The sequence below is a fragment of the Mercurialis annua genome, linkage group LG6 (genome assembly GCF_937616625.2).
Source record: "Mercurialis annua linkage group LG6, ddMerAnnu1.2, whole genome shotgun sequence".
Classification (NCBI taxonomy): Eukaryota; Viridiplantae; Streptophyta; class Magnoliopsida; order Malpighiales; family Euphorbiaceae; genus Mercurialis; species Mercurialis annua.
The window spans coordinates 41,547,777-41,570,617 of NC_065575.1; the positions used below are offsets into that span (position 1 = coordinate 41,547,777).

Genomic DNA, 22,841 nt, shown 5'->3' on the forward strand with positions numbered 1-22,841 from the left:
TATTAACATCATAAAATCATTTTTAGATAAATCTAACAATAATATATCATAAAATTAACAGTACACCAAATTAGTTAACTGTCAGTTATCCAGTAGTCACTTATTAGTTAACTTTAACTAATAAAAAAAGATAATTAACATCATGTATTCATGTTTTAGATAACCAACACAAATATAGTTATTAATAGTTAACTGTTACCAAACATATAATTACCCTCTAATTATTTTCAAAATTATTCAAATATAACAAAAAAACAACTGAACATCAAATTTCAATTATTTTAAAAATAATCGTACGTATAAAAATAACTGTTAGTTAACTATTAGTCACATAATAATTAACTGTAATTAAAAAAAATTATCAATATATATTCATGTTTTATATAAAAAATTCATACAAAGTTGATTAACTATTAATTAACCATTAAAAAATATATAGTTAACCTTCATTATTTTTACATCATTGATAATATCCCAATTACAATAAAAAAGACAACAGCTGCCAGCCACCTCGCCTTCGTTCATCGTTCGCCTATCTTCGTCCCACTCCAACGACTGCTTTCAGTTCACCCATAGTTAACCATAAGATAACTCCATAAGATAACTCCATAAGAACCCTTACACAATTAACAAACAAATAAAATGCATAAAAAAAAAAAAAAACTAACATAACTAACACAATACAGAGTTCATAAACACATAAATACATTCTAATCTCAGTTCACCCATAGATAACCAACAGACAACTAAATATTGACCATAAACAGATTAAAAACATCTAATATGCATTAAAAAAATTAAAAAAATTAAGAAAACAAATATATAATTTAAACACATCTAAACAAAACAACCAAATAGACAACATTTAGTTACACACCCTAAAATACATTATTGAATCACAGGAAACAAAATACAAAAATCAATTAAAGGTAAAAAAATAAAGAATTTTAATAAAAATTACCTTAACAGAAGTATGAGGAGAAAGAACAATTTTTTTTCTTCTTTTGATTATCAGTGAGAGTGAATAACTCGAAATCACTATCACTATCTTCTTGATTACTAAGAACTCTAGGGTTCTTACTCGAAGTTTGAGCATCATCAAAATCAACTTTTCGTTTGCTAGATACCCTCTTCGATTTTGCCATTGCGGGTGTCTTTGATGAGGATGATTTCATATCAGAATTATTTGTTGAAGACGCCCTAGTTTTCGCCATTCCAGAATTTGTGTCTACCTAAAATCAAAAAAATGAGAAAGATTTGGAAAGTGGGATTGGGGAATTGTTTGTGGAGTTATTTACGGAGTAATTTTCGAAGATATTCTTGAAAGAATCTATTTCAAATGTAAACATGCAATCAACAAGTAGAAGAGGGAAGTTACCATTTATGATAATGAATTTTTTCTAATTTGAAAACCTATAATTGCTAACTAAAATCTTAAAATTCAAATAAATTAAAGGCTAAACCCTCAAAAAATACCAAACCTTTGTGATTTTTGTCAGTTATGGCCAAACCTTTTAAAATTCGCAAATATAACCCGTTTTGCCAAATTATGTTCCTTTTATAGCCAAATTCAAATCAAAACCGATTTTTTGCCAACATAACAACCATGTATATAAGATTAAAAAATATTCAATCACAATAAAATACTAAATCTTTACGTACTATGTCATAATAAAAGGTTTAATCACAATAAAAAATCAAACCGATTCAAAAATGGCTATAAAAGGAACATAATTTGCCAAAGCGGGTTATATTTGGAAATTTTGAAAGGTTTGGTCATAACTGACAAAAATCGCAAAGGTTTGGTATTTTTTGAAGATTTCGCCTAAATTAAAAGGGCCCCGTAAATCTCAATTCTCATTTTTGAGACCGTATTATTTTAATTAAAATGGTCAAAGCCCGTAACTACTCTAATTTTCTCTTTGTTGAACGAGTCCCACAAGCTATTTGACTATGTCTTTATATTTCTGATTTTGATATATACAAACAATTAATTGACATATTAATATGTTTAACGTTTCTGAACTTGCGTGTAAAAAATTAGCTTTTGACAATCGTCAATGTCTAACTAGGGCGAACATTAATCAAAATACTTCCTGTAGAATATTTCTCGACGACCAACAATACCGCAAATAGAAACAAAACATTGGTAGTCGCTCGTATTGAAAGGTCAACCGGCTCCACATTACTACACCTCGTTTCAATTTCATCAGACACTTCAAAGGACTTCTAATGTCCACACGAACTCTAATATTACACATGAAATCGACCCTAGAGCCATCAAAGTTCCTTGAATCGGATAAAACATATTGTCCTAGATATTATTGCATGTATCTATGGCAATTTTTACTGAAATAAAACCAACAAGACAATCAAACTTGTTAAGATACCTCAATTGAAGGCCAATTATTTTTTCCTTGAATTTAAGGTACACGTGTATTGCAAATATTTGATTAATATGAGCAATCAAACTTGTAAAATTCATCTCCTCCATCATTGAAAAATGGGACAGAGTTGAAACATTGTGTCGTCCGCAAATTAGAGTTATGTATACCAACTCACGTGTGCATTCCTTAATCTTCTCCATCTTGTCCAAACTTTTCTCTCCCAAATGGAAATGGTTTTGGTTGGTACATGTTGATTCATTGTTCTTAAACTTTACAAGCTCCGACATTCTTTTAATTCCTTTTTTATTTTTTTCTATAATTTCAAAAGGGTTGTTACTTGAATTTATGAATAATTTTTTCCTTGAATTTATGAATAATTTTTTTTATAAAAATTTATATTTATACCTCAAAATTTGACATCAACTCAAAATCAAATTTATGTAAATTTGATATCAATTTATAAAATCAAATTTATGACAATTCAAAATCAATTATATTTTGGATTGTGAAGTATAGATAATATTTTGATTTTTCTAAATATAAACTTTTAATTTTTTTGAGACATTTGTTTAAACTTTAAACAGTCATATCTTGACTAGTATTTAGAAACCGTGCCAATTGTCATTTATTTATAGTTTAATCGGTCCAATTATTGATTCAATTGATTTAAAAAATTACTAATACATTTATATATTTAAATTCAAGCACATGTAAAAAAAATTCAATAAACTAATTATTACTAATAGATATTATATTCATTTTTTTAAAAAATTCGGACATTATTTATAGCTGTTTAATTGATTCACTTTTTTTCCTTGGATTTTTTTATTTGAAAAGAGTGAATTATATTTTCCATTTAAAAAAAAAACCAAACCGAATTGATATTTGGTTTTTGATCAAACCATTTAAACCGGCCAATCCGATTCGGTCCATAAAGCCATGATTTTGACAAGTTTCCTAAACTTGGATTAGGACAGACCTTATCCTTTAATTCAGATAAGGTGAAGAGCGGAAGAAGCTTCAGTGTTGCCCAGCTTTAGCCCAACAAGCACGTGGACATGGGCTCACAACTGAAATATGATTGGACAAAAGACCCAAGGAAAAGAGCACGTGTAAACCTTGTCAGCACTCAAAGTGTGGAGCCCATGTGTCTTAACAGTGGGAGCCGATGAAGGGTTTGTTTCTTGAGAAGGACGTAACACTTCGAATGGTCGCAAATAGCTAAAAGGAGATTAGAAATGAGTTCCAATCGAAGTGGTTTGTCACGGCCGGCAATCATAAATGGCCGGCATGTCGGATTGACTACACATATTCTGCATGTGATTATACTAACTTCTTTTTCTTTTCTACTTCTTACTATTAATAGTATTCTAATAATTCAAAAACGTCGGATCCCCGATCTTAGTACGATTACTCAGATCAATCAAAAAGGAAATTCGTAATACCAATAACGGCATATCCCTTGCTTGCGATTTTTTTTACGAGGGCGGATAGCTTTGGAGATCCCATTCCTCCCCATACTTTATTCTTTCAACACTTGTATATTTTCTAAGAATTGTACATTAGTGATCTGTGCGATGTGCAGGACTTTTTTAGATTATAAATTTAATTCGTTTGAGATGTTGGAATCCAAAGCAAGATAACATTAATTAGGAGTGAAACTAGAAATTCTAGGATGCGGATGCTGGTTTGTATAATTTTTTTAGGAGGCTAATTTTATAAAATTAAACTTTAATAGTCATTTGTCAAAGAAAAAAAACTTTAATAACCATTCTTTAAAAAAAAAAAATTAAAAGTTGAAGGAGTAAATTTTTTAACAAAAGAACATTTGGAGGAGCAGTCGGCTGGATCCGCCCCTAACATTATCGACACAAAATTCCGATGTCCTCTAACGAAACAGACTAGCTTGATTCAATTCAATTTAAAAACTTTTAAATCCTTAACTATTGGTTCAGGTTAATTTAAAATAAAATAAAATTTTGCTAATGAATTGGTTAAGAAGCAAAAAGAAACAGTGTGATTAAGTATTGATGTGAAAATCAGAATCATGAGGTAGCAAGATGTTGATGTTTCCTTATCATACTTATTTCGAAATTGATGTATGTTCTGATAAAATTAGGTTCAAATACAATATTTTTCAGGTCAACAAAGCTCCAACACAATATGATTATCAATAAATGTTCTTTTAATTTATAAACCTTCCTCTAAATGAAATATTTGTAACTAACCTTGTTTAGTTATGTTAAGCAGTTGATTAGGGCTACCTAATTTTTGTATTTAATTATGGTTCAAAGGATTTGATAGCAACATTTATTTAAATTATCATTGGCTAGCATTTTTCATATGCCAAAGAATGCTCAAGAAAATAAATAGTTAAGTTATGCCTTGCTAACTAACTATATATAAAATTGCATCTTAAACCATGATTTTTTAAATAATAACTAACCCAATCATAAATTTATTTATTTATTCAAAAGTGCTGCTAATTTTTCATTATAAAGGTCAATTTTATACTAGTAATTAAATAATCCAGTTCAAACATAGTTATGCCCATCAACTAAACTACATGCATGAACTACCATAATAAGAAGTTGCAGGAGCATCATGATAACTTTCATTGTTTAACATTTAACTTTCTCTGAATGTAAATGTATTAATTCTTTAAAAAATAAATATGACTCATGTACTATTTAGCAAATCTAAATCTAAAAATATTATTAAGTTTAACTAATTTTTAAATTTAATGTAATTTAATATGTTATCATTGTTCTTATCGTAATTTTAGTTGTTAATTTTTTACACCTTTTAATGGTGATATTACGATGATGTCACTAATTTAATGACGTGTTATAATATTATAGGATTAGTCTATGGATTACGTGGTAGACTGAGTCTACTTAAGAATTTCTCCATAATATAATTGAAAGTATAATAAACTATGTATTAATTAATACAAATTGTTATTATTACATAATTTCCGTATCATTTGATTTATAATATAGTTTATATACTTGGTTACATATCACTTGAATTTTTATAAAGTTGGTTACTGGTTAGTACTCGTATTTTGATTTTTCTTTAATTTAATCTATCATAATTTATCCTTATTTGTCTTAAATTTTTCGTGCAATACATTTCCATACCGAACTGTCCCGAATGTTTAAATAGCACGGTAGACAAACTTTTTTTATTCGATAGCGTTCTAGTTTCTTTTTAACTTTTGTTTTATAAAAAGTTAATGTGGAATCGGTAATTTTAAAATTTCCAATATTTGGAAATTCTATTCAATGGTATCAAGTGCTATTCTTTTATATTTAATTTTTCCAAATTATTATAATTTGGCTCTCACCAAAGTGTTCAAAAGGATCATGATTTGTGGGTATGGTATGATATGATTTAGGTAAGGAATATATTTTAGTTGATCCCAAACTAAACATACATTTCAATTTAGAAAAAAATAAAAAACCTTTCAATCAAATATTGAGAGTGTTGTAATATGCATAATGCAATGAATGAAGGTACAAACAAATTGCATATAATACCCTACAAGATGAATAGATATAGAAAGTTGATGACTAGTCATAATCAAATTGGTTTGGCAAGGAGACAAGCTTATAGCATTGCCTTGTCATCTTTTACAATCATTGGCCCCACTCACTGGCCCAATCAGATGGCCAACATTTGCCACCCACCACAAGTTTTTTCTCAACATATCTTCTGATTCCCCATATAAATACCCTTCTAAGCAAATTTTGAAGCCACACTTCTCAAAATTCTAAAATAAAAAATTTAATATTTGAGTTTAGAGTTTAAAAAAATGGCATCATCAGCAAGTGTATTTTCAGCAAGGAGCATGAAGATGAGATGTTCAAGGCAAATTAGAGAGCAAAGAACAAGACTTTATATTATTTGGAGATGTACTGTTATGCTTTTGTGTTGGCATGATTAGTGTTAATCAAGATTAATGAAGATGGATTAAGATTAATGAAGGTGAATCAAGATTAATGGAGCACACAAATTTAGGTTATTTAGAAGTAGTTATGGTCTGCTTTTGTGTGAAATACATGTATTATAGTAACTTAAACTGAAGATTTTGCACTTTGTAATCACACCCTTTTGATACTATATAATATAACCATCAACTTTATGCTCAACTGCAATCATTTTACTATCATAAATTATTAGATAAATTCAGTTTATGAGTATGTGATTATGAACTTTTACTATTAGTCTATTACGCGAAGTTTAATTAGATTTAGTTCTCGCATTGGATTTCTGCACTTTAATTTATCAACGTTGAGTCCTTAATTTTTAATTGTAAACATCGAATTCCTCCGTCATAAAAGTAAATTTGTTTTTATACTTTAATTTAATTGAAATTTAATTCATGCACTTCTATTTTAATTGACAATGAGTTTCTAAACCGCTTTTTAGATCTTAGAATAATAAATACTTGTCTCAACTTAAGTTTTTTTATGTTGTCCAAGTTTTCATGTTAGTCCAATTGATTTAGGGTGAAGCCGAGGTTGCATTTTATGACATTCTTGGTAATGTTTTGCATAAATGGAGTACTACAAAGCTGTTTCACCAACCAAACTATACAATATACTGTCAATCCAATTTGTTCAACTTTATACTCAAATTCATCATATGTGAAGTAAAAATATTTCTCGCATTATATCTGCATCAAGAAGATATAGAGGCAGATGACTAAATCAAGATTAAAGTAAATTTGATTGGTATTATGAACTTATGCCTAAGCTATTTCTGAAAAAGAAAATCTCTTTTAGAAAGGTGCACCTTTTTAAAATCTCGAATTAATAACTGCATCAATCGATATTCTTTATTTAATAGTAAATTTACACCACTTATTACATAATCAATAGATAATTTATAATTCTATGTGGTGAACTCGGCTGTGCAATATTAGTAGAAGTAGAGGGCGTGCAACAAATTCTCAGGATCGCTTCAGTTTCGGGAAGGGAAGAAAATAGCATCAGAAGTCCCGAAACGGATACGTCTTATGACATCAGAATCAACATTAAATGATGCCTGCAGAACCTGTGGAGACAGAGCCATCAGAACCGAAGTCCTTCCAGCAAGATGGGAGAAAACAGGATCAGGAGTTGTAATAACAGAGAGCCATTCCATTCCTTCAGGATTAGCAATCTTGGAAACTATAAAAAACCTCGGAACGATGAACAAACACCCTGCATTCAAATCAGTTTCCAGGACTTTACGCCCGTCAGCTCCGACAACCTGAACACGACCGCTTCCTCGAACAATGTACGTAACTCGAAGAGCAGAGTCGCAGGAAAATCCTGGAGAGAACATTGCATTACCTTCCAATGTCACTAAATCGGCACCAAGTCCAATTTCGCCGAGTATCGGAAAGTTTTTGGTGTTTAACACAACAAGTCTGCCTCCGTTTTTAACATCAACATAAAGTGGAACTTCGTCGCAGCTCAATGCGATGCCTCGTCTGTGTTCATTATTGGGTTCAGGCAGTTTGAAATTTTCTTCAAGCTTGATAATTTCATGGCCGGGTTGATTTTGGATTAGGGCTGTGACAAAGTCCTCATCCAGGTCAAATGCTCGGGCGAGAAACTCCGAGGAGAAGCCGGTGAATATGGCGTTAGTGCCGGCGAGGTTAAAAGCAGTGATTTCGCCGGATTTATGGGCTTTAGAGGTATCGCCGAGGAAAATGACTTCAAGTTCTGTGTCTTCTTTGTTGTAAAACCATATAACTGTACCGAACGGTAATGCGAGTGCATCGCCTTTCTTGATTGCAATTACCTTTTCTTCTGATTCCGGTAAGATAATTCCGGCCACACCACTGCCTGAAATCATAATAAACCAAGAAAACATTTACAGCAATATATCAAACTGATATTAATTGAAAAAAAGAAGATAATTTATAGCAAATAAAAAAAAATTAATTTCAAATCAATATATCAAACGTGATCCTGTGGCGAAATAACTCAACATCCATCTATGAAATACTCTCTCCGTCTGTTTATGAGTTTTGTAAATTTTTTTGTTTTAGACTAATTGCAAATAAATTCATTATTTTTACCTGAATTACAATCTATGTCATTTAAATTACATTATAATACATTTAATTTTTTATATAATCGGGAAGGAGGGAGTGGTTATGGCCTTATGGGAGAAATTGAACCTACGACAATGTGGTAGAATTATGATTTTATATAAACGTCATCGATGTATTTATAATTAACTGAAAGGAAAGTTTGAAAATGAAAATGATACCTTGAAGAACATAACCGACTTTAGAGGAATCAGCATAATGAGGTAGGACAAAGCCATTGTTGAGAAGAGAGAGCTTGACGGCGGCGATGTTTCCTTTGCCTAGCATCGGAAGCTCAGACGGTGACCATGTCGAGAAGTATCCACCATTGCCTCCATTAGTCTTCTTAGCAAACTTAGGAGAAAGATCAACCTCCATTGTGGATTAATTTGAAAGTTATATTATAAGTTAATTAAGCTAATGATTGTGATTAAAGTGGCGGGACTATGAGTGTATTAATTTATAGGCGTTGTGGAAGAAGAAAAATTAAATTAGATGATTAGGAGATTGGATAAGTTTTTGCCGTGGAAATGTGTTTAATCATGAAATTAACAACTTCTGAAAGAAGTAGGATAGACTATCATAATTCCTAAGTATAATTAAGGCAATACGGATTACGTGTGATTGAAGATTCAAGAGAAGGAACAAAAATAGTTGACAACTTAATCCAAGTCGGAAAAGGATTTGAGTTCCTGTTGGATTTATCTGCTGAAAGAAACTCAGAAATTAACGATGATTCTACGGTTTCTGATTCGAACCAAATTGGGTGAAGAACTGGTTTATCAGAACGAATTCTGATTCGAACCAAATTATCTTCCACAGGCATGAAGATTATTAAACTTTGGCTAATTGATTATATGACAATTATTATTTCACATGAGAATTTTTGCAGCTTTGGTATGTCCAATAAAATCTTTACAGTACCATTTGAATAATTAGCATAACCATTGCCTGTTTTAGTGCAGTAATTTTAAACTCGTGTAAATTATAAAACTATACATGTTATTACACTTTAATCGAGACATGTTTTATAAAAATTGATTAATATCTATATAACTGCCGTTTTTTTGACAAATCAATACACCAATTGAAAATCTGATGAAAATTGATGATATAAAAACCGAATTTTCAAAACACACAGTTTTGATGTGTGAATCCACTGTTAAAAATATGGCAAATGCAGGATTATAAATTTCATATTTGAAGTTTTACATGACACGAGTTGTGGGAAATTAACAAAGTATCATAACGCACCAATGTATAAAATTATAAGAAATAAATTGAATTGAAGAAAATATATTAAAAAAATATATTAGAAAGGGGATGACTACTACAATTATTAAATTGAAATCGGAATAAAAAAAGAAAAGGCAATTGCTTTAATTTAGAAAGAAAAAATGTAAAAATAATACCTTTTTGATTGCACCCAACAAAATAATTAAGGCACAAATAAACCGTTCAACTTTTGATGGAAAAATATTTGTATTATTTAAATTCTAACTCTGTTCAATCCGGCTCTTAAATTTAAAAAAAATTGGTGCAAATAAGCCTTTATCCTAACGGAATATTAAACAGAGTTAGTATGAGAGGATGATTTGTATTGATTCTATAAATTTAGGGGCCAGGTTGCACCGAAATAAAATATAGAGATATAATTATTTCATGGAAGTTTAAGGGCGTATTCATCACCTTTATTCAACGACGTACCTGCATCTTTTATAAATTCAAGTAAAAATTAAAATTATTTCAAATGTATTAAATGATAAATTTTATTGTTGAAATATTATGAGCAATTCATTATCTCAAATATAACAAATTATGTATTCTATCAATAAATAAACTTTAGTTTGTAATAACATTTTTAAATCAAATTAGACCACTGTTTGGACTAATTTGAGAGTTGATTGACAAATTTTAAATCTAATTTAGAGTATAATGTTTTTTCAATACCAAATTATAATCTAAATATTGTTAGAAGTGTGATAAATATAAACATATAAAAATAAATTTTATAGTAGAAATTTAATTAAGGCTCTACTTCGAATTGTTTCAAATATAAGAAGTAATTTTATTTAAAGTGAAAAATAATATTTATTTTGAACCATTAGAAAATAATAAAAAATAAACCATAGAGTTCTATTAAAGTAATTACTTAAATACATATTTATTATTTTCAATCTGCAAACACTTATAATTTAAATGATTGAGAATTTTTTATATTTTATTTATCTTTTAAATTAATTAATATTTTATTAATTTTTTAAATTAATTTTGATAATTTTTAATTTTTAAAAATTCAATTATTAATTTATATTTCAATAAAAAATAAAGATTTTTTTTTCTTTTTTTACCTTCTTCTTCTTCTTCTTCCCTTCTCTTTTCTTCTCATCTTTCCTTTCTTCTTTTTCTTCCTTCCGACCACTATCTGCCGCATCTAGACTCCACCCCACTCCATCTCCATCCACCGCTACCTCCATTCGGCGAGGAGCAGCAGCTCCTCGTCTGAGGAGCAGATCCACTATTTTAAAATGAGGAGCTCTTTTTTAGCTGCTAGAAATCTGCTCCTCCTCAGGTGAGGAGTAGTGGCTCCTCGTCTGAGGAGCCGTTTATGGCGGAGGTTTTTGGCAGTTTAGATTTAGGTGTTTAATTAGAATAATTAGGTTAATTAAGTTTGATTAAGGTTTTAATTGTGTTTCATTAAAATTTTAATTAGAATAAATTAGTGTAATTAGCAATCTTACTCTCTTTTTAAGTCAGAGGGGCTGGTTTGATGCCAAATGACCAAATTTTGGTTGATTTGTACCAAAACCAGCGAGAATGACCTTTTTGATATTTTGTGCCAAATTCAAGAGGAGAATTGACCTTTCTTCATATATAAATATATAAATTAACTATAGTTCAAACGTATAAACACTAAGCAGCAATCCTACAAGCACTCTCTCTTCTAAAATGATTAAAAAAAATAACATACATAAATATTTTAACGGTAAGATTAATAAATAATTAAAAATCAAACATCATTATTGAACTTACTTTGTTTAAAGATAAAGTAATTGTAGAAAGCACATATTAATATCTCCAATCAATAAAGACAGCATCAATCAATTAACATCCTTATTCAGTATGAAAATTACACCACTTACTACATTATTAAAAGATAATTCCTAATTCTTTGTGGTGAATTGAGTGGACCGATTTTAGTAAAAGTAGAGGGCGTGGTACAAATTCTAAGTATAGCTTTCTTCAGTATGGGCGAGGGAAGAAGACTGCACCAGAAGTCTTCCTGTCACGGACACGCCGTGCAACGTCAGAATCCACATTAAATGATGCCTCAAAAACTTGAGGAGACAGAGCCTGCCAAACTGAAGTCTCTCCAGCCAGATAGGTGAAAACAGGATCAGGAGTTGTAATAACAGAGAACCATTCCATTCCTTCAGAATTAGCAATCATGGAAACTACGAGAAACCTCGGAATGATGAACAAACACCCTGCACTCAAATCAAATTCCAGGACTCTTTCCCAGGTTGCTCCGGCAACCTGAACACGACCACTGCCTCGAACAATGTTGTTAGCGCAGCAGAAAATAAATAAGAGAAAAGAAAAGAATCACACAAGATTTTTACGTGGTTCGATCAATGCGATCTACTCCACGGGCAGAGAGAGAATTTATTCTATATGTTTGTTGTGTGTTTACAATAGGGTCATCACCTCTATTTATAGTGAACCCTTAAGACACAATTTAAGTCCTAATCCAATAAGGAACTAGACTATAAATCCTAAAAGGAAAACAATGCTAAACAAAGGATTAAGTATCCTAATCTAAATAGGAACAATATATCCTAATCCAAATAGGAACAATATGAGCCATAACTCAACAATCTCCACCTTGGCGAATACACCCAACAAGATTAATCCTGAAACCTTCTTCAGCAAATCACAAGGACACCAAATTGCATCACAGAATAAACTCTCCACCTTGACTTAAATTACTCCAAAGTCAAAGTTAACCAAGACCAACTCTCTCTCCGCCATCCATGCCCCTTAAGAGCCTCATGCAACGCGTACATTAACCAAATCAGATGCTTCTCTACTCTGCATTGCCTCTTTATACGACTGCGGCTCATCAGAATCAATGATCTCACTTATTGCCAAAGCATAAGCCATAGGATTAGTATCAACCGTATCAACACAATCCACATATCTCATTGGTGTTCTGATTTGCCTTCTTCCTCTCCTTGTTGCTATACTCTTTTCTACCACTTCTTCATTAGGCTCGTTTATAGGATCAGTAGTAATCCTATTTGGAGCTACAAACTCCACCTTCTGGCTAGCACCCAGATCAGTTTTTCCTGCAAGATCACCAAGTTCCTCTTTCTGGCCAAACATAGTAGATTCATCAAAGGTTACGCCTCTACTAATAATCAGTTTTGGAGTTCTATCCATCTCTGTGCACCACAGTATGTACCCTTTAACTCCAGTCGCATACCCTAGAAATATGCATTTCATTGCCCTCGCCTCAAGTTTACCATCATTAACATGAGCATAGGCAACACAACCGAAAACACGCAAGCCAGAATAATCAGAGGGTTTACCATACCATACCTCTTGAGGTGTCTTCAAATCAATTGCAGTAGATGGCGATCTATTCACCAGATAACAAGCAGTGTTAACTGCTTCAGCCCATAAACGCTTTGGAAGACCCGCGTTTAACCGCATGCACCGAGCACGCTGTAGTAGTGTTTGGTTCATCCGCTCTGCAACCCCATTCTGCTGTGGTGTGTACCGTACAGTGTGATGCCTCACTATACCTTCCTTTCTACAGAAGTCATCGAATGGTGCATTGCAAAACTCTAACCCGTTGTCCGTCCTGAGTGTCTTGACCTGTCTTCCAGTATGTTTTTCAACCATGGTCTTCCACTCCTTGAACCGCCCAAACACTTCATCCTTCGATTTCAGAAAATACAACCACACCTTTCTCGAGTAGTCATCGATAAAGGTCACAAAATATTTGAGTCCCCTGTGGGATTCAACCCGAGCAGGACCCCATAAATCCGAGTGAATATAATCCAGGATGCCTTTAGAAGTGTGCCTTCCAGAAGTGAATTTCACCCTGCGTTGCTTGCCAAGAATACAAGTTTCACAGAACTTCAGCTTTCCCGTTTCCGCTCCTTCTAACAACCCTTGTTTACTCAATATGGATAGCCCCCTCTCACTCATATGACCTAACCTCTGATGCCACAACTCGGTTTTACCATCATGTACCTTCAAGGACCGAGCAACCGCCACAGTTCCCACTACTGCACTCCCTGTGAGAATATAAATGCCGTGTTGTAGCACACCCTTCATCACAGTCAATGCACCTTTAGAAATTCTGATCTGTCCATCTCCACCTGAGTGGTTGTACCCTTGCTTGTCAAGTGTACCCACAGAAATCAAGTTCTTCCGCAGTTCAGGAATAAACCAAGCATCAAATGTTCTAACCATACCATCATACATCTTGATCTGAACAGAACCACTACCCTTGACAGCAAGCTCCTTATCATTCACCACCTTTACAGTGCCATTCCACTCCTTGAAAGAATTAAACAATTCATTTCTAGAAGACATATGATAAGATGCACCAGTATCTAGGACCCAGGTACTATCGGAACTTGATGTACTCACAGTCAAAACATCACCGCTTTCTTCCTCATCAGAACTCTCCTGTACTACAGCTGCATTAGCATTACCGCTTGATTCCTTGTTTTCGCCACCCTTTTTCAGCTTCGGACAATCTCTTCTAAAGTGCCCCTTCTCCTTGCAGTGATAGCATCATCGTCCATTAGACTTCGATTTGGAACGCGACATGTTTCCTTTTCCACCATCTCTCTCATGACTCCTGCCCCGACTCACCACAAGACCAGAAACCGATTCCTCCTCATTAGAGTTAGAGACCTTTTTCTTTAGTTCTTTGGATTGCAAAGCATCCTTTACATCACTAACAGAAATCGAATCTCTACCATATAACATTGTATCAACAAAGTTTTCATATGAACTGGGCAAAGAACATAAAAGAATGAGGGCTTGATCCTCTTCTTCAATCGAAACACCAACACCTTGTAAATCTATAACAATTCGATTGAAGTTATTAACATGATCTCTTACCTGAGTATTTTCCGTCATCCTCAATGTATACAAACGTTGTTTCTGATACAACCGGTTTGTAAGAGATTTCTTCTGAAACTTGCTCTCCAACGCTCCCCATAAAGCATCAGCAGTTCCTTCACCGATAACCTCTCTCAACACCTCATCAGAAAGACTCAATAGAATCGTACTATGTGCCTTTGACATAATATCTGCCTTCTCTCCCACAGACAAACCTTCCGGTAAATTGCTTTCTCCTCCTAACGCCGCTACGCATCCTTGTTGAACCAAAACAGCCTTCATCTTGACTTTCCACAAAGTAAAGTCATTCGAACCATTGAATTTCTCAATATCGAATTTATGAAGCGACATCTTCAATCAACAAAATACCTAGAATCTCAGATTTGAAATCTAGGCTCTGATACCACTTGTTAGCGCAGCAGAAAATAAATAAGAGAAAAGAAAAGAATCACACAAGATTTTTACGTGGTTCGATCAATGCGATCTACTCCACGGGCAGAGAGAGAATTTATTCTATATGTTTGTTGTGTGTTTACAATAGGGTCATCACCTCTATTTATAGTGAACCCTTAAGACACAATTTAAGTCCTAATCCAATAAGGAACTAGACTATAAATCCTAAAAGGAAAACAATGCTAAACAAAGGATTAAGTATCCTAATCTAAATAGGAACAATATATCCTAATCCAAATAGGAACAATATGAGCCATAACTCAACAAATGTACATAACCTGAAGAGCAGAATCGTAGGAAAATCCTGGAGAGCGCATTGCATTCCCCTCCAATGTCACGAAATTGGCACCGAGTCCGATTTTTCCTAGTAAAGGAAATTTCCTGGTGTTTAACACCACAACTCTGCCTCCGTAATAAACATCAATATCAGGTTGAGCTTCATCGCAGTTCAATACCAAACTTTGTCTGTGTTCATTATTGGTTTCAGGCATTTTGAAATTGTCTTCAAGCTTGATAATTCCTTGGTCGGGTTGGCTTCGGGCTAGGGTTATGACTTCGTCCTCCTTTAGGTCCCATGCTCGGCTGATAAACTCCAAGGAGAAGCCGGTGAATATGGCGTTAGAGCCGATGAGGTGAAAATCAGCAAAAAAGCCGGGTAAATGGGCTTTTGAGGTATCTCCGAGGAAAAGGACTACAAGTTCTGTGTCTTCTTTGTTGTACCACCATGTAACTGCACCGAATGGTAATGCGAGTGCATCGCCTTTCTTGATTGCAATTACCTTTTCTTCTGATTCCGGTAAGACAATTCCTGCCACACCGCCACCTAAAAACATGATAAACATATGTACCAAGAAAACTTTCAGAACAACATATCAAACTGAAATTAATTGGAGAAGAAATAATTAGTAGCCAATCAACGAAAATTGATACCTTGAAGAACATAAGCGACTTTAGAGGAATCGGAGTAGCTCGGTAGAGCAAAACCGTCCTTGAGAAGAGAAAGCTTGGCGGTGCCGATGTTCTCTTTGATTAGTATGGGAAGATCAGACCATCTAGAGTAGGAGCCACCATTGCTTTCATAAACCTTCTCGGCTGACTTGGGAGAAAGATCAACCGCCATTTTCGACTGATTCAATGGAAGATTAGATAGGAGTTAATTAAGCTTATGTTTGTGATTAAAGTGGCGGAACTATGGGTGTATTTATAGGGATCGTGGAAGAAGAAAAATTAAATAAGATGGTTAGGAGATTGGATAAGTTTTTGACGTGGAAATGTGTTTAATCATGAAGTTAAGAACTTCTGAAAGAAGTATGATAGACTGTCCTAATTCCTAAGTATAATTAAGGCAATTCGGATTGCGTGCGACTGAATAAAAGGAGCAAAAATAGTTGACAACCTACAGGGTGACGAGGATTTAAGCTCCTGTTTGATTTATTTGCTGAAAGAAACTCAGAAGTTGAAGATGATTCCACGGTACCTGATTCCAGACAAATTGGATGAACCAGTTTGTCACAATGAATTCAGACCCTGATCGTCTTCCACGGGCATGAAGATCAAACTTTCACTAATTTGATTTCATGACAATTATAATTTGGGTTAATGACCAATAAGTTTATGTTCAAAGTTCAAACTACTCCCTCCATTTTTTTTAGTTGTCACTTTAGACAAATATATTTTTTCATCAATAGTTGTCCATTTAGAGATTCAAGATGATTTTAATCTTTATTTTCCAAATTTACCCATGCCTAATAAATGACTCTATATTTTACTTTAAAAAGCATTTATTAACTAGTGGGGTTATATTATTATTTTTCTTTGTAATTTAAGACAAAATGGGCATTGTCTTGGTATGTGTAATTTTTTTTCTAAATGGACAACTAAAAAAAAAAGAATAATATTCACTATTATCTCCTGACTTTAATGTTTTACTTCTATATTGAAACCCTCTTATAAGAGGAAGGTTTTAGTTAAAGTAAAGTAGTAAATGTGAGGAAAAATATAATAATTTCCTAAAATTCATGGAGAAATAGTAGTTCGGATTTAAATTTATGGGCTGATTATAATTAGACGAAACCCATGTTTAGGTCCTTGTACTTTTTAAAAAAATTACTTAGTTTATTTTGAATGTTTAACTCTTGGAGGAGCGTATATTACTCTCACCATAAAAACGCAAGCTGAGATCAAATTTAAATGTCAAACCAGCTTTACATGTTGGTAAAATGTGTCATATTATCGAACTTTAAGAGGACCAGATAAATAAAAATTTATAAATACAAACATAATGAATAAAAAAACTCAAAAAGGGACCATTAAACACAAATTGAAAGTATAGTGACCTTTTGACATTTCCGACATAATGTTAATACTCAACAGCAATTGAACCACACGATTCCGTCCATAAAAGGACCTATTAACATAATGTTGGACCAAATTTTCAATTGGTATATCAATTTGCCAAAAAACAATAATTGGTTTATATATATATCAACTCTTATAAAACGTGATTACATTACAAAAATAAATGTTGTTCGTGAATTTATATGTAAAAATATAACCCTTTAAACATAAACATATTGGTTTCTTTTTTCAGCTGTTTATAACAGAAACTCCGCAAGAAAGTTGATTCATAATGGTTCTCATGTTTTCACTTAATAACCCATTTACAAACAAAATCCAAAATTATAGAGTAGCTGCTATCTATATAGAAGCTGCAGAGTTTCAACCATTATGCAAAATCTATACCCTAACCTAGAGAAGATTATAATAATATCTCCAGGTTCAGAACTTATTCTGTCTATATCCACCATTTACATACCTCACTATCAAGACTTCTGAAGTCACCCAAAGAATTCCCAGTCATCATCGGAATCATGATACATCTTCATCTCCTGTACTCCGCCCTTTGGTGGCTGGCCATCCATGGAGGATGTGGGGCTTCTCATCAATTCAGGGATTTTTGGTGAAGAGCCGCGGTTGGAGGATGAGGGGCTTATCTGTTGTAGGCTTTTTAGCGACTGATCATATATAGAGGATGCTGGGCTTCTTTCTTTCGGACTATTAGAAGCTTCTCTCGGATCAGAAACCAGATCAGATGCAATGCTTTTAAGAGATGACCCCGATGAGGCTAGGATGCAACTCGTTTGGCTCGAGGAAATAGACATGCTTAACGGAACACGCTCATCAAATTTCCCTTTCAGCAATCTCACATCCTGACAGATAACAGAAATTTCCCCTCTGCCAATATAAAAACAACACAACTCAAATCTAGAGGCTTGAAAATGACAGCATTTTGATCAATATACCTCAACAGGCTAGAGCACATACTGGGTATGAAAACCCTTGAAATGTGAAAAGAACATTTAAGAGATAGAAAATGCATGCAGATTGACCATAAGATATTTTAATTCTATTTACATTTCATCCAATTCAAATTCTAATAGATACACAACCTGCTGCATAAGCAACTGACGTAATCAACCAAAATTAGAAAGAAGTTAAGCCAGCAACTATTATTACTTGAGTACAAGTATTCAGAAAAAAATAGTGGCATGTAGTGCAAGCCAGATAATCATGAAAGACAGGTTCATAATACAAGCAAGAAAAACAAATTAACAATTTCGTGCAAACGTATTAATTCTGAAATTATGAGAAGACTTACTGTAATGTGTCAACAACACGACCACGGTCCATAAGAAACTCACGCAGCTGCAGTAAGATATAAGGATTAGATTAATTACAGCACAAATATTTAACTTAGTTGACACCTCAAGTTACAAATTGCACTAGAAATTAGTAGTGACCTTGGCATTCTCATCTGCCTCCTCCTGTAAGATTTTGGACTGCTGCACCACCTTGTCCATGATGGTTTCTTGTTCAACAAGAGCAACCCGTGCAGCAGCTTCCTGTTCCAGTTTCTGCTTTTCAGCAGCTTTCCTTGATTCCTCCGCTGCAGCTAGTCGTTCTTCAAGAGATCGACCCATCTAGGGAGAAATTGCATTTGCATAATAAATGAGTGTTGTTCATCCACATACATGATAAATTTAACTAGTTCACCCATGCATAATTGTATGTTTTCATTTGTTCCATCTAACAATTGAATTTCTGTATATTATAGACTAGTGAGATCATATTTACAAAAACACTATCAGCATAAATTTGAAGTGAAACATTTTGAAGTGAAAATGACCGATTTATAAATCAATCTCCATAATGTTTCACTTCAAAATGCATTTATTAATAGATGACTTCAAATTTATGGAGATTGATTTACAAGAACCACAAAGACAATACATTAAATATAGCATAATACTAGCATTTATTTACCGGTCATTTAGAATATTCAAAAAATCAAGATATAGATTCAATGCTTATATACCGGTCATTTATAAGGATATTTTGATAATTCTATATTTAACTAATACTCCCTCCGTTCTTTTTTAATTGTCCATTTACTAAATTTTATTTGTCTACAAATAGTTGTCCATTTAGAAATCCCATATGATATTAGCTACTTATCTTCCAAGTTTACCCATCCCTAATAAATGACTTTATGTTTTAATTTAAAAGGTATTTATTAACTAATAGGGCTATATTAGTATTTTTCTTTATAAATTAAGACAAAAGAAGCACTATCTTGGTATGTGTAATATTGGCTAAATGGACAACTAAAAAAGAACGGAGGGAGTACTAAAAATAGCAATATTTTTTTTATCTTTTTGGACAACAAAAGTAGAAAGATTTTTTATCTTTTAGGACGAAGGGAGTATATAAGTTTCTCTACCAGATTATAGCATGTAACTGTGCAAGCACTACTGAAAACTAATTGTAGTTACAAATAAAAAGAGAAATTGATCCTATCACAACCAAAAATATTACTAGAGAAATACTTGGGAAATTCCCAAAAAGCGCCAAAATAATATCTAACAGATAAGTAAACGCTCAACTATAATTGAGTGCAATGAATGAATGGATTCGAGGGATTCTTTTCCAGCCTTCTTCAAATTCATACCATATGATAGAAAGATTAGCATTTTAAAGGTGTTAAGGATAGTTATCATAGTGCACTAGAATCGATACAATCAGAATCCGATGAGCTATAAGATAGTAATTCAAATAGCTTTTTGATATTGAGATAAAGTGAAAACCATTTATCTGCTTTCTCAGGGGTAAATCCTTTTAAACTATTTGTGTGGTTATGCTGCAAAAGGAATAACTTGATGTAAAATACCTCATCAATAATTGCAAGAGCTTTGTCTCTTTCATCTGCCAAGTTGAGAAGCCTAGCCTGCAATTCCCTCACTTCAGTTGCTAGAATTGCTCTCTCACCATAAACTTCGCCGGCATGCTGCAAAAGCAATATATAAAATAAGCAATTCTTCTCAAAGAAGAATCATAAGAAAACAAATAAGTGACTGTATCTAACCCATCTATCAAATACAATAATATTACCATATCATTTGTCTCCTTAGCATGGGAAAGCATCTGTTTTAGTTCGTCAACCTTTGCTAGAATATCCAGACCTGCACATGATGCTTCCTCTTTGGCTTCCTCTACAGCTTTCTCTTTAAGTTCAACCTGTCTCATCATGTTCATTATTGAATCCACTGCTAAAAACAAAGTTTTCTGCATTATACAAGAAAATAATTCATAATAGTCAGCAACTATAATAAAAAAAAGTTTCTCTTATTTATGCCTCATATCATATAATGAAGAACAGTTCTGTGAATGCTAATTTAAAAACATGAAAACCCCACATTAATATGATGCTTAAACTGCCAAACAAGTAGTCGTGTATTAAAAAGTGACACAGATTGACAAAGTACATTTCATAAACTTTTCATACAAATTAAACTATTTAAAAGCTGCCTAACATTACCTTATTGTTTTTAGCAGCTTCAACAATATCATCAAGAAAATCAATTTTGATCTCTTGGTTAAACTTCAAGTTTTCAGAACTGGTAGTGGGAGTGCCAGAGAATTCTGGGTGAAAATCAACTTCAGCAGTATTTGGAGTCCTTTCAACCGCAGAATTTTCCATCTCTAAATTAGTACTATCAAGACATGGCTCATGTGAAGGGTTTTCCACAGCATCTATGCATGGCTCGACTTGAGGGGTTTCCCTACCATCTATGCATGGCTCAACTATTTTCCTTTTCCCACAAGTATCAAAATCATTTAGCAAAGGGCAATCTAAATCCTTCCACTCACGCTGAATACCAGTCAAGCTGCCATCAAATTCATGCCTTTCCTGCATCAAACTAGATGACATGGCTTGAAGAGTTGGCAGATCCGCAACTCTGATATTATCTTCTTGACATTTACCCAGTGAAGCTGGCACCTCAATTTGGATGGTAATTGTCTCTGGTGACAAGGCATTGGACACAAATTCAGAAGTATGACCTGTATCAGCCTGCAGATTGTCTGGACGTCTAGGCCTCTTTAACAATATTAACTCCTCACTATCGATATTTCCTTGCAACTGATTAGCATCAATATTAGAATCCAAAGACACAGCTTCAGTTGAACTGTATGCATTTGGTTGATGAGTTGAATCAGAAAGCTGGCCAGAATCATTACAATCAGTTTTACTGGTAGACTCATTATATGTCAAACTTGATTCCAAAGAACAGCCTGCAGTTTTTCCCAAACCAAATTGATCATTCGATGAACTGCTGTGTCCCTCGTATTTAGCTGCACAATCATTCACAAAACCATAACCAAATAAATACAGAAAACCAATTTAAAATGTATTCGTGCATACGAGAAAACATTCCTCTAGTTTACCTTTGCCGGCCGATAAACCACTAGCCTTGTTACAGTCATCAATAATAGGAGGGCCAGCAATGGACAGACGTGCAAGATAAGGAAGAACTTCAGAAATAACAATCTCAGCAGCAAGATCAGGATCCTTAGGGTGTTCAATAGCAACCGCCTTTAGCATGCGCGCATCAACCTAGTATTCACAGCAAGAAAAAGAAAATTACAGATAAATTTCATTTAAGAAAACATTAAATAAAACTAAAAATCACAAACAAAACAATAATTAAACAATTTAGATTTCACTAAAACAAATCAATAAAGTACAAAAAGGTAAAAAAGCAACTAAATAAAACCTTTAAAGATCACCTGAGGAAACAGTTCCAATAAGCTTCGATAAACTGTAGTAAACCCCATAGTTTTAAGCGGTGTAATCTGCATGATCAACATAAATTAATAAACAAAAGTAACAGATAACAGACAATTTAATGATCAAGATCCCGCAAAACAAATAAAAATTAAACCATAGATAGATTGCTAACAGAATTTCGATTAATAGTCAAGAAACCCTAATAAAACACACTTCTCAATTTACATACGTTTTACAATACTCATTCACTGGAAACTAAAATCAATTTAACAATTGACAAAACTAAAATCAATTTAACTGTATTAAAAAGACTGACCGAGCAGCAGCGTTGAAGATTCACACAGGGAAACTGAGACGTTTAATGGAGAAATTTATTTAATGGTGTAATTATTTTCTCGGGAATCAAGAAGTCAGCTACGAGGATGTGACTGGAAACCTGAACACTGAGCCTGCTAAGAAATTGGATAAAATCGTAATTTTAAAGATATGACGGAGGATTTTCTCGTAAATTGCTCTGGAATTTGTTTGGGTGAGGGATTTTGGGGGAGTGTGAGTTTTGCATGGGAAAATGGTTTTATTTTTATTTCATTTATGTAGTATTTGTTTTTATTTGATGAGTGGTTTCCATGAAATTTCTTCCAAT

General features: G+C 33.1%; 3 protein-coding genes across 4 annotated transcripts; all 3 read right to left on the bottom strand.

Annotated features, from left to right (window-relative positions):
* Positions 1–7,189: 7,189 nt before the first annotated feature.
* LOC126653419 (glutelin type-D 1-like) lies at positions 7,190–8,888 on the bottom strand. The gene is made up of 2 exons (XM_050347313.2): positions 8,658–8,888; positions 7,190–8,227 (listed from the first exon to the last, which is right to left on the bottom strand). Exons 1-2 carry the CDS (start codon positions 8,851–8,853, stop codon positions 7,356–7,358), a joined length of 1,068 nt encoding a protein of 355 aa, XP_050203270.1. The 5' UTR covers positions 8,854–8,888; the 3' UTR covers positions 7,190–7,355.
* Positions 8,889–11,549: 2,661 nt separating this feature from the next.
* On the bottom strand, positions 11,550–16,391 carry LOC126686144 (glutelin type-D 1-like). The gene is made up of 3 exons (XM_050380176.2): positions 16,003–16,391; positions 15,342–15,895; positions 11,550–12,039 (listed from the first exon to the last, which is right to left on the bottom strand). Exons 1-3 carry the CDS (start codon positions 16,190–16,192, stop codon positions 11,719–11,721), a joined length of 1,065 nt encoding a protein of 354 aa, XP_050236133.1. The 5' UTR covers positions 16,193–16,391; the 3' UTR covers positions 11,550–11,718.
* A 1,238-nt stretch (positions 16,392–17,629) lies between these two features.
* LOC126687241 (uncharacterized) lies at positions 17,630–22,764 on the bottom strand. Of its 2 annotated transcripts, XM_050381721.2 has the most exons (10): positions 22,515–22,764; positions 22,198–22,263; positions 21,856–22,024; positions 21,315–21,762; positions 20,948–21,221; positions 20,521–20,694; positions 20,300–20,416; positions 18,873–19,052; positions 18,731–18,777; positions 17,630–18,306 (listed from the first exon to the last, which is right to left on the bottom strand). In XM_050381721.2, exons 2-10 carry the CDS (start codon positions 22,243–22,245, stop codon positions 17,910–17,912), a joined length of 1,854 nt encoding a protein of 617 aa, XP_050237678.1. In that variant the 5' UTR covers positions 22,246–22,263; positions 22,515–22,764; the 3' UTR covers positions 17,630–17,909. The 2 variants fall into 2 exon arrangements, with proteins under 2 accessions (XP_050237678.1, XP_050237677.1); XM_050381720.2 differs by having other exon boundaries at positions 20,948–21,762.
* Between the last annotated feature and the right edge of the window lie 77 nt (positions 22,765–22,841).

Coding starts and splice junctions, on each gene's coding strand:
- LOC126653419 (XM_050347313.2), bottom strand. CDS start 8,853: ATGGAGGTTGATCTTTCTCCTAAGTTTGCTAAGAAGACTAATGGAGGC. Junction 8,228..8,657: donor AGTCGGTTATGTTCTTCAAG/GTATCATTTTCA, acceptor TTATGATTTCAG/GCAGTGGTGTGGCCGGAATT.
- LOC126686144 (XM_050380176.2), bottom strand. CDS start 16,192: ATGGCGGTTGATCTTTCTCCCAAGTCAGCCGAGAAGGTTTATGAAAGC. Junction 15,896..16,002: donor AGTCGCTTATGTTCTTCAAG/GTATCAATTTTC, acceptor TCATGTTTTTAG/GTGGCGGTGTGGCAGGAATT. Junction 12,040..15,341: donor CTGCTCTTCAGGTTATGTAC/ATTTGTTGAGTT, acceptor TGCGCTAACAAC/ATTGTTCGAGGCAGTGGTCG.
- LOC126687241 (XM_050381720.2), bottom strand. CDS start 22,245: ATGGGGTTTACTACAGTTTATCGAAGCTTATTGGAACTGTTTCCTCAG. Junction 19,053..20,299: donor CTCTTGCAATTATTGATGAG/GTATTTTACATC, acceptor ATTTCTCCCTAG/ATGGGTCGATCTCTTGAAGA. Junction 18,778..18,872: donor AGGCAGATGAGAATGCCAAG/GTCACTACTAAT, acceptor ATCTTACTGCAG/CTGCGTGAGTTTCTTATGGA.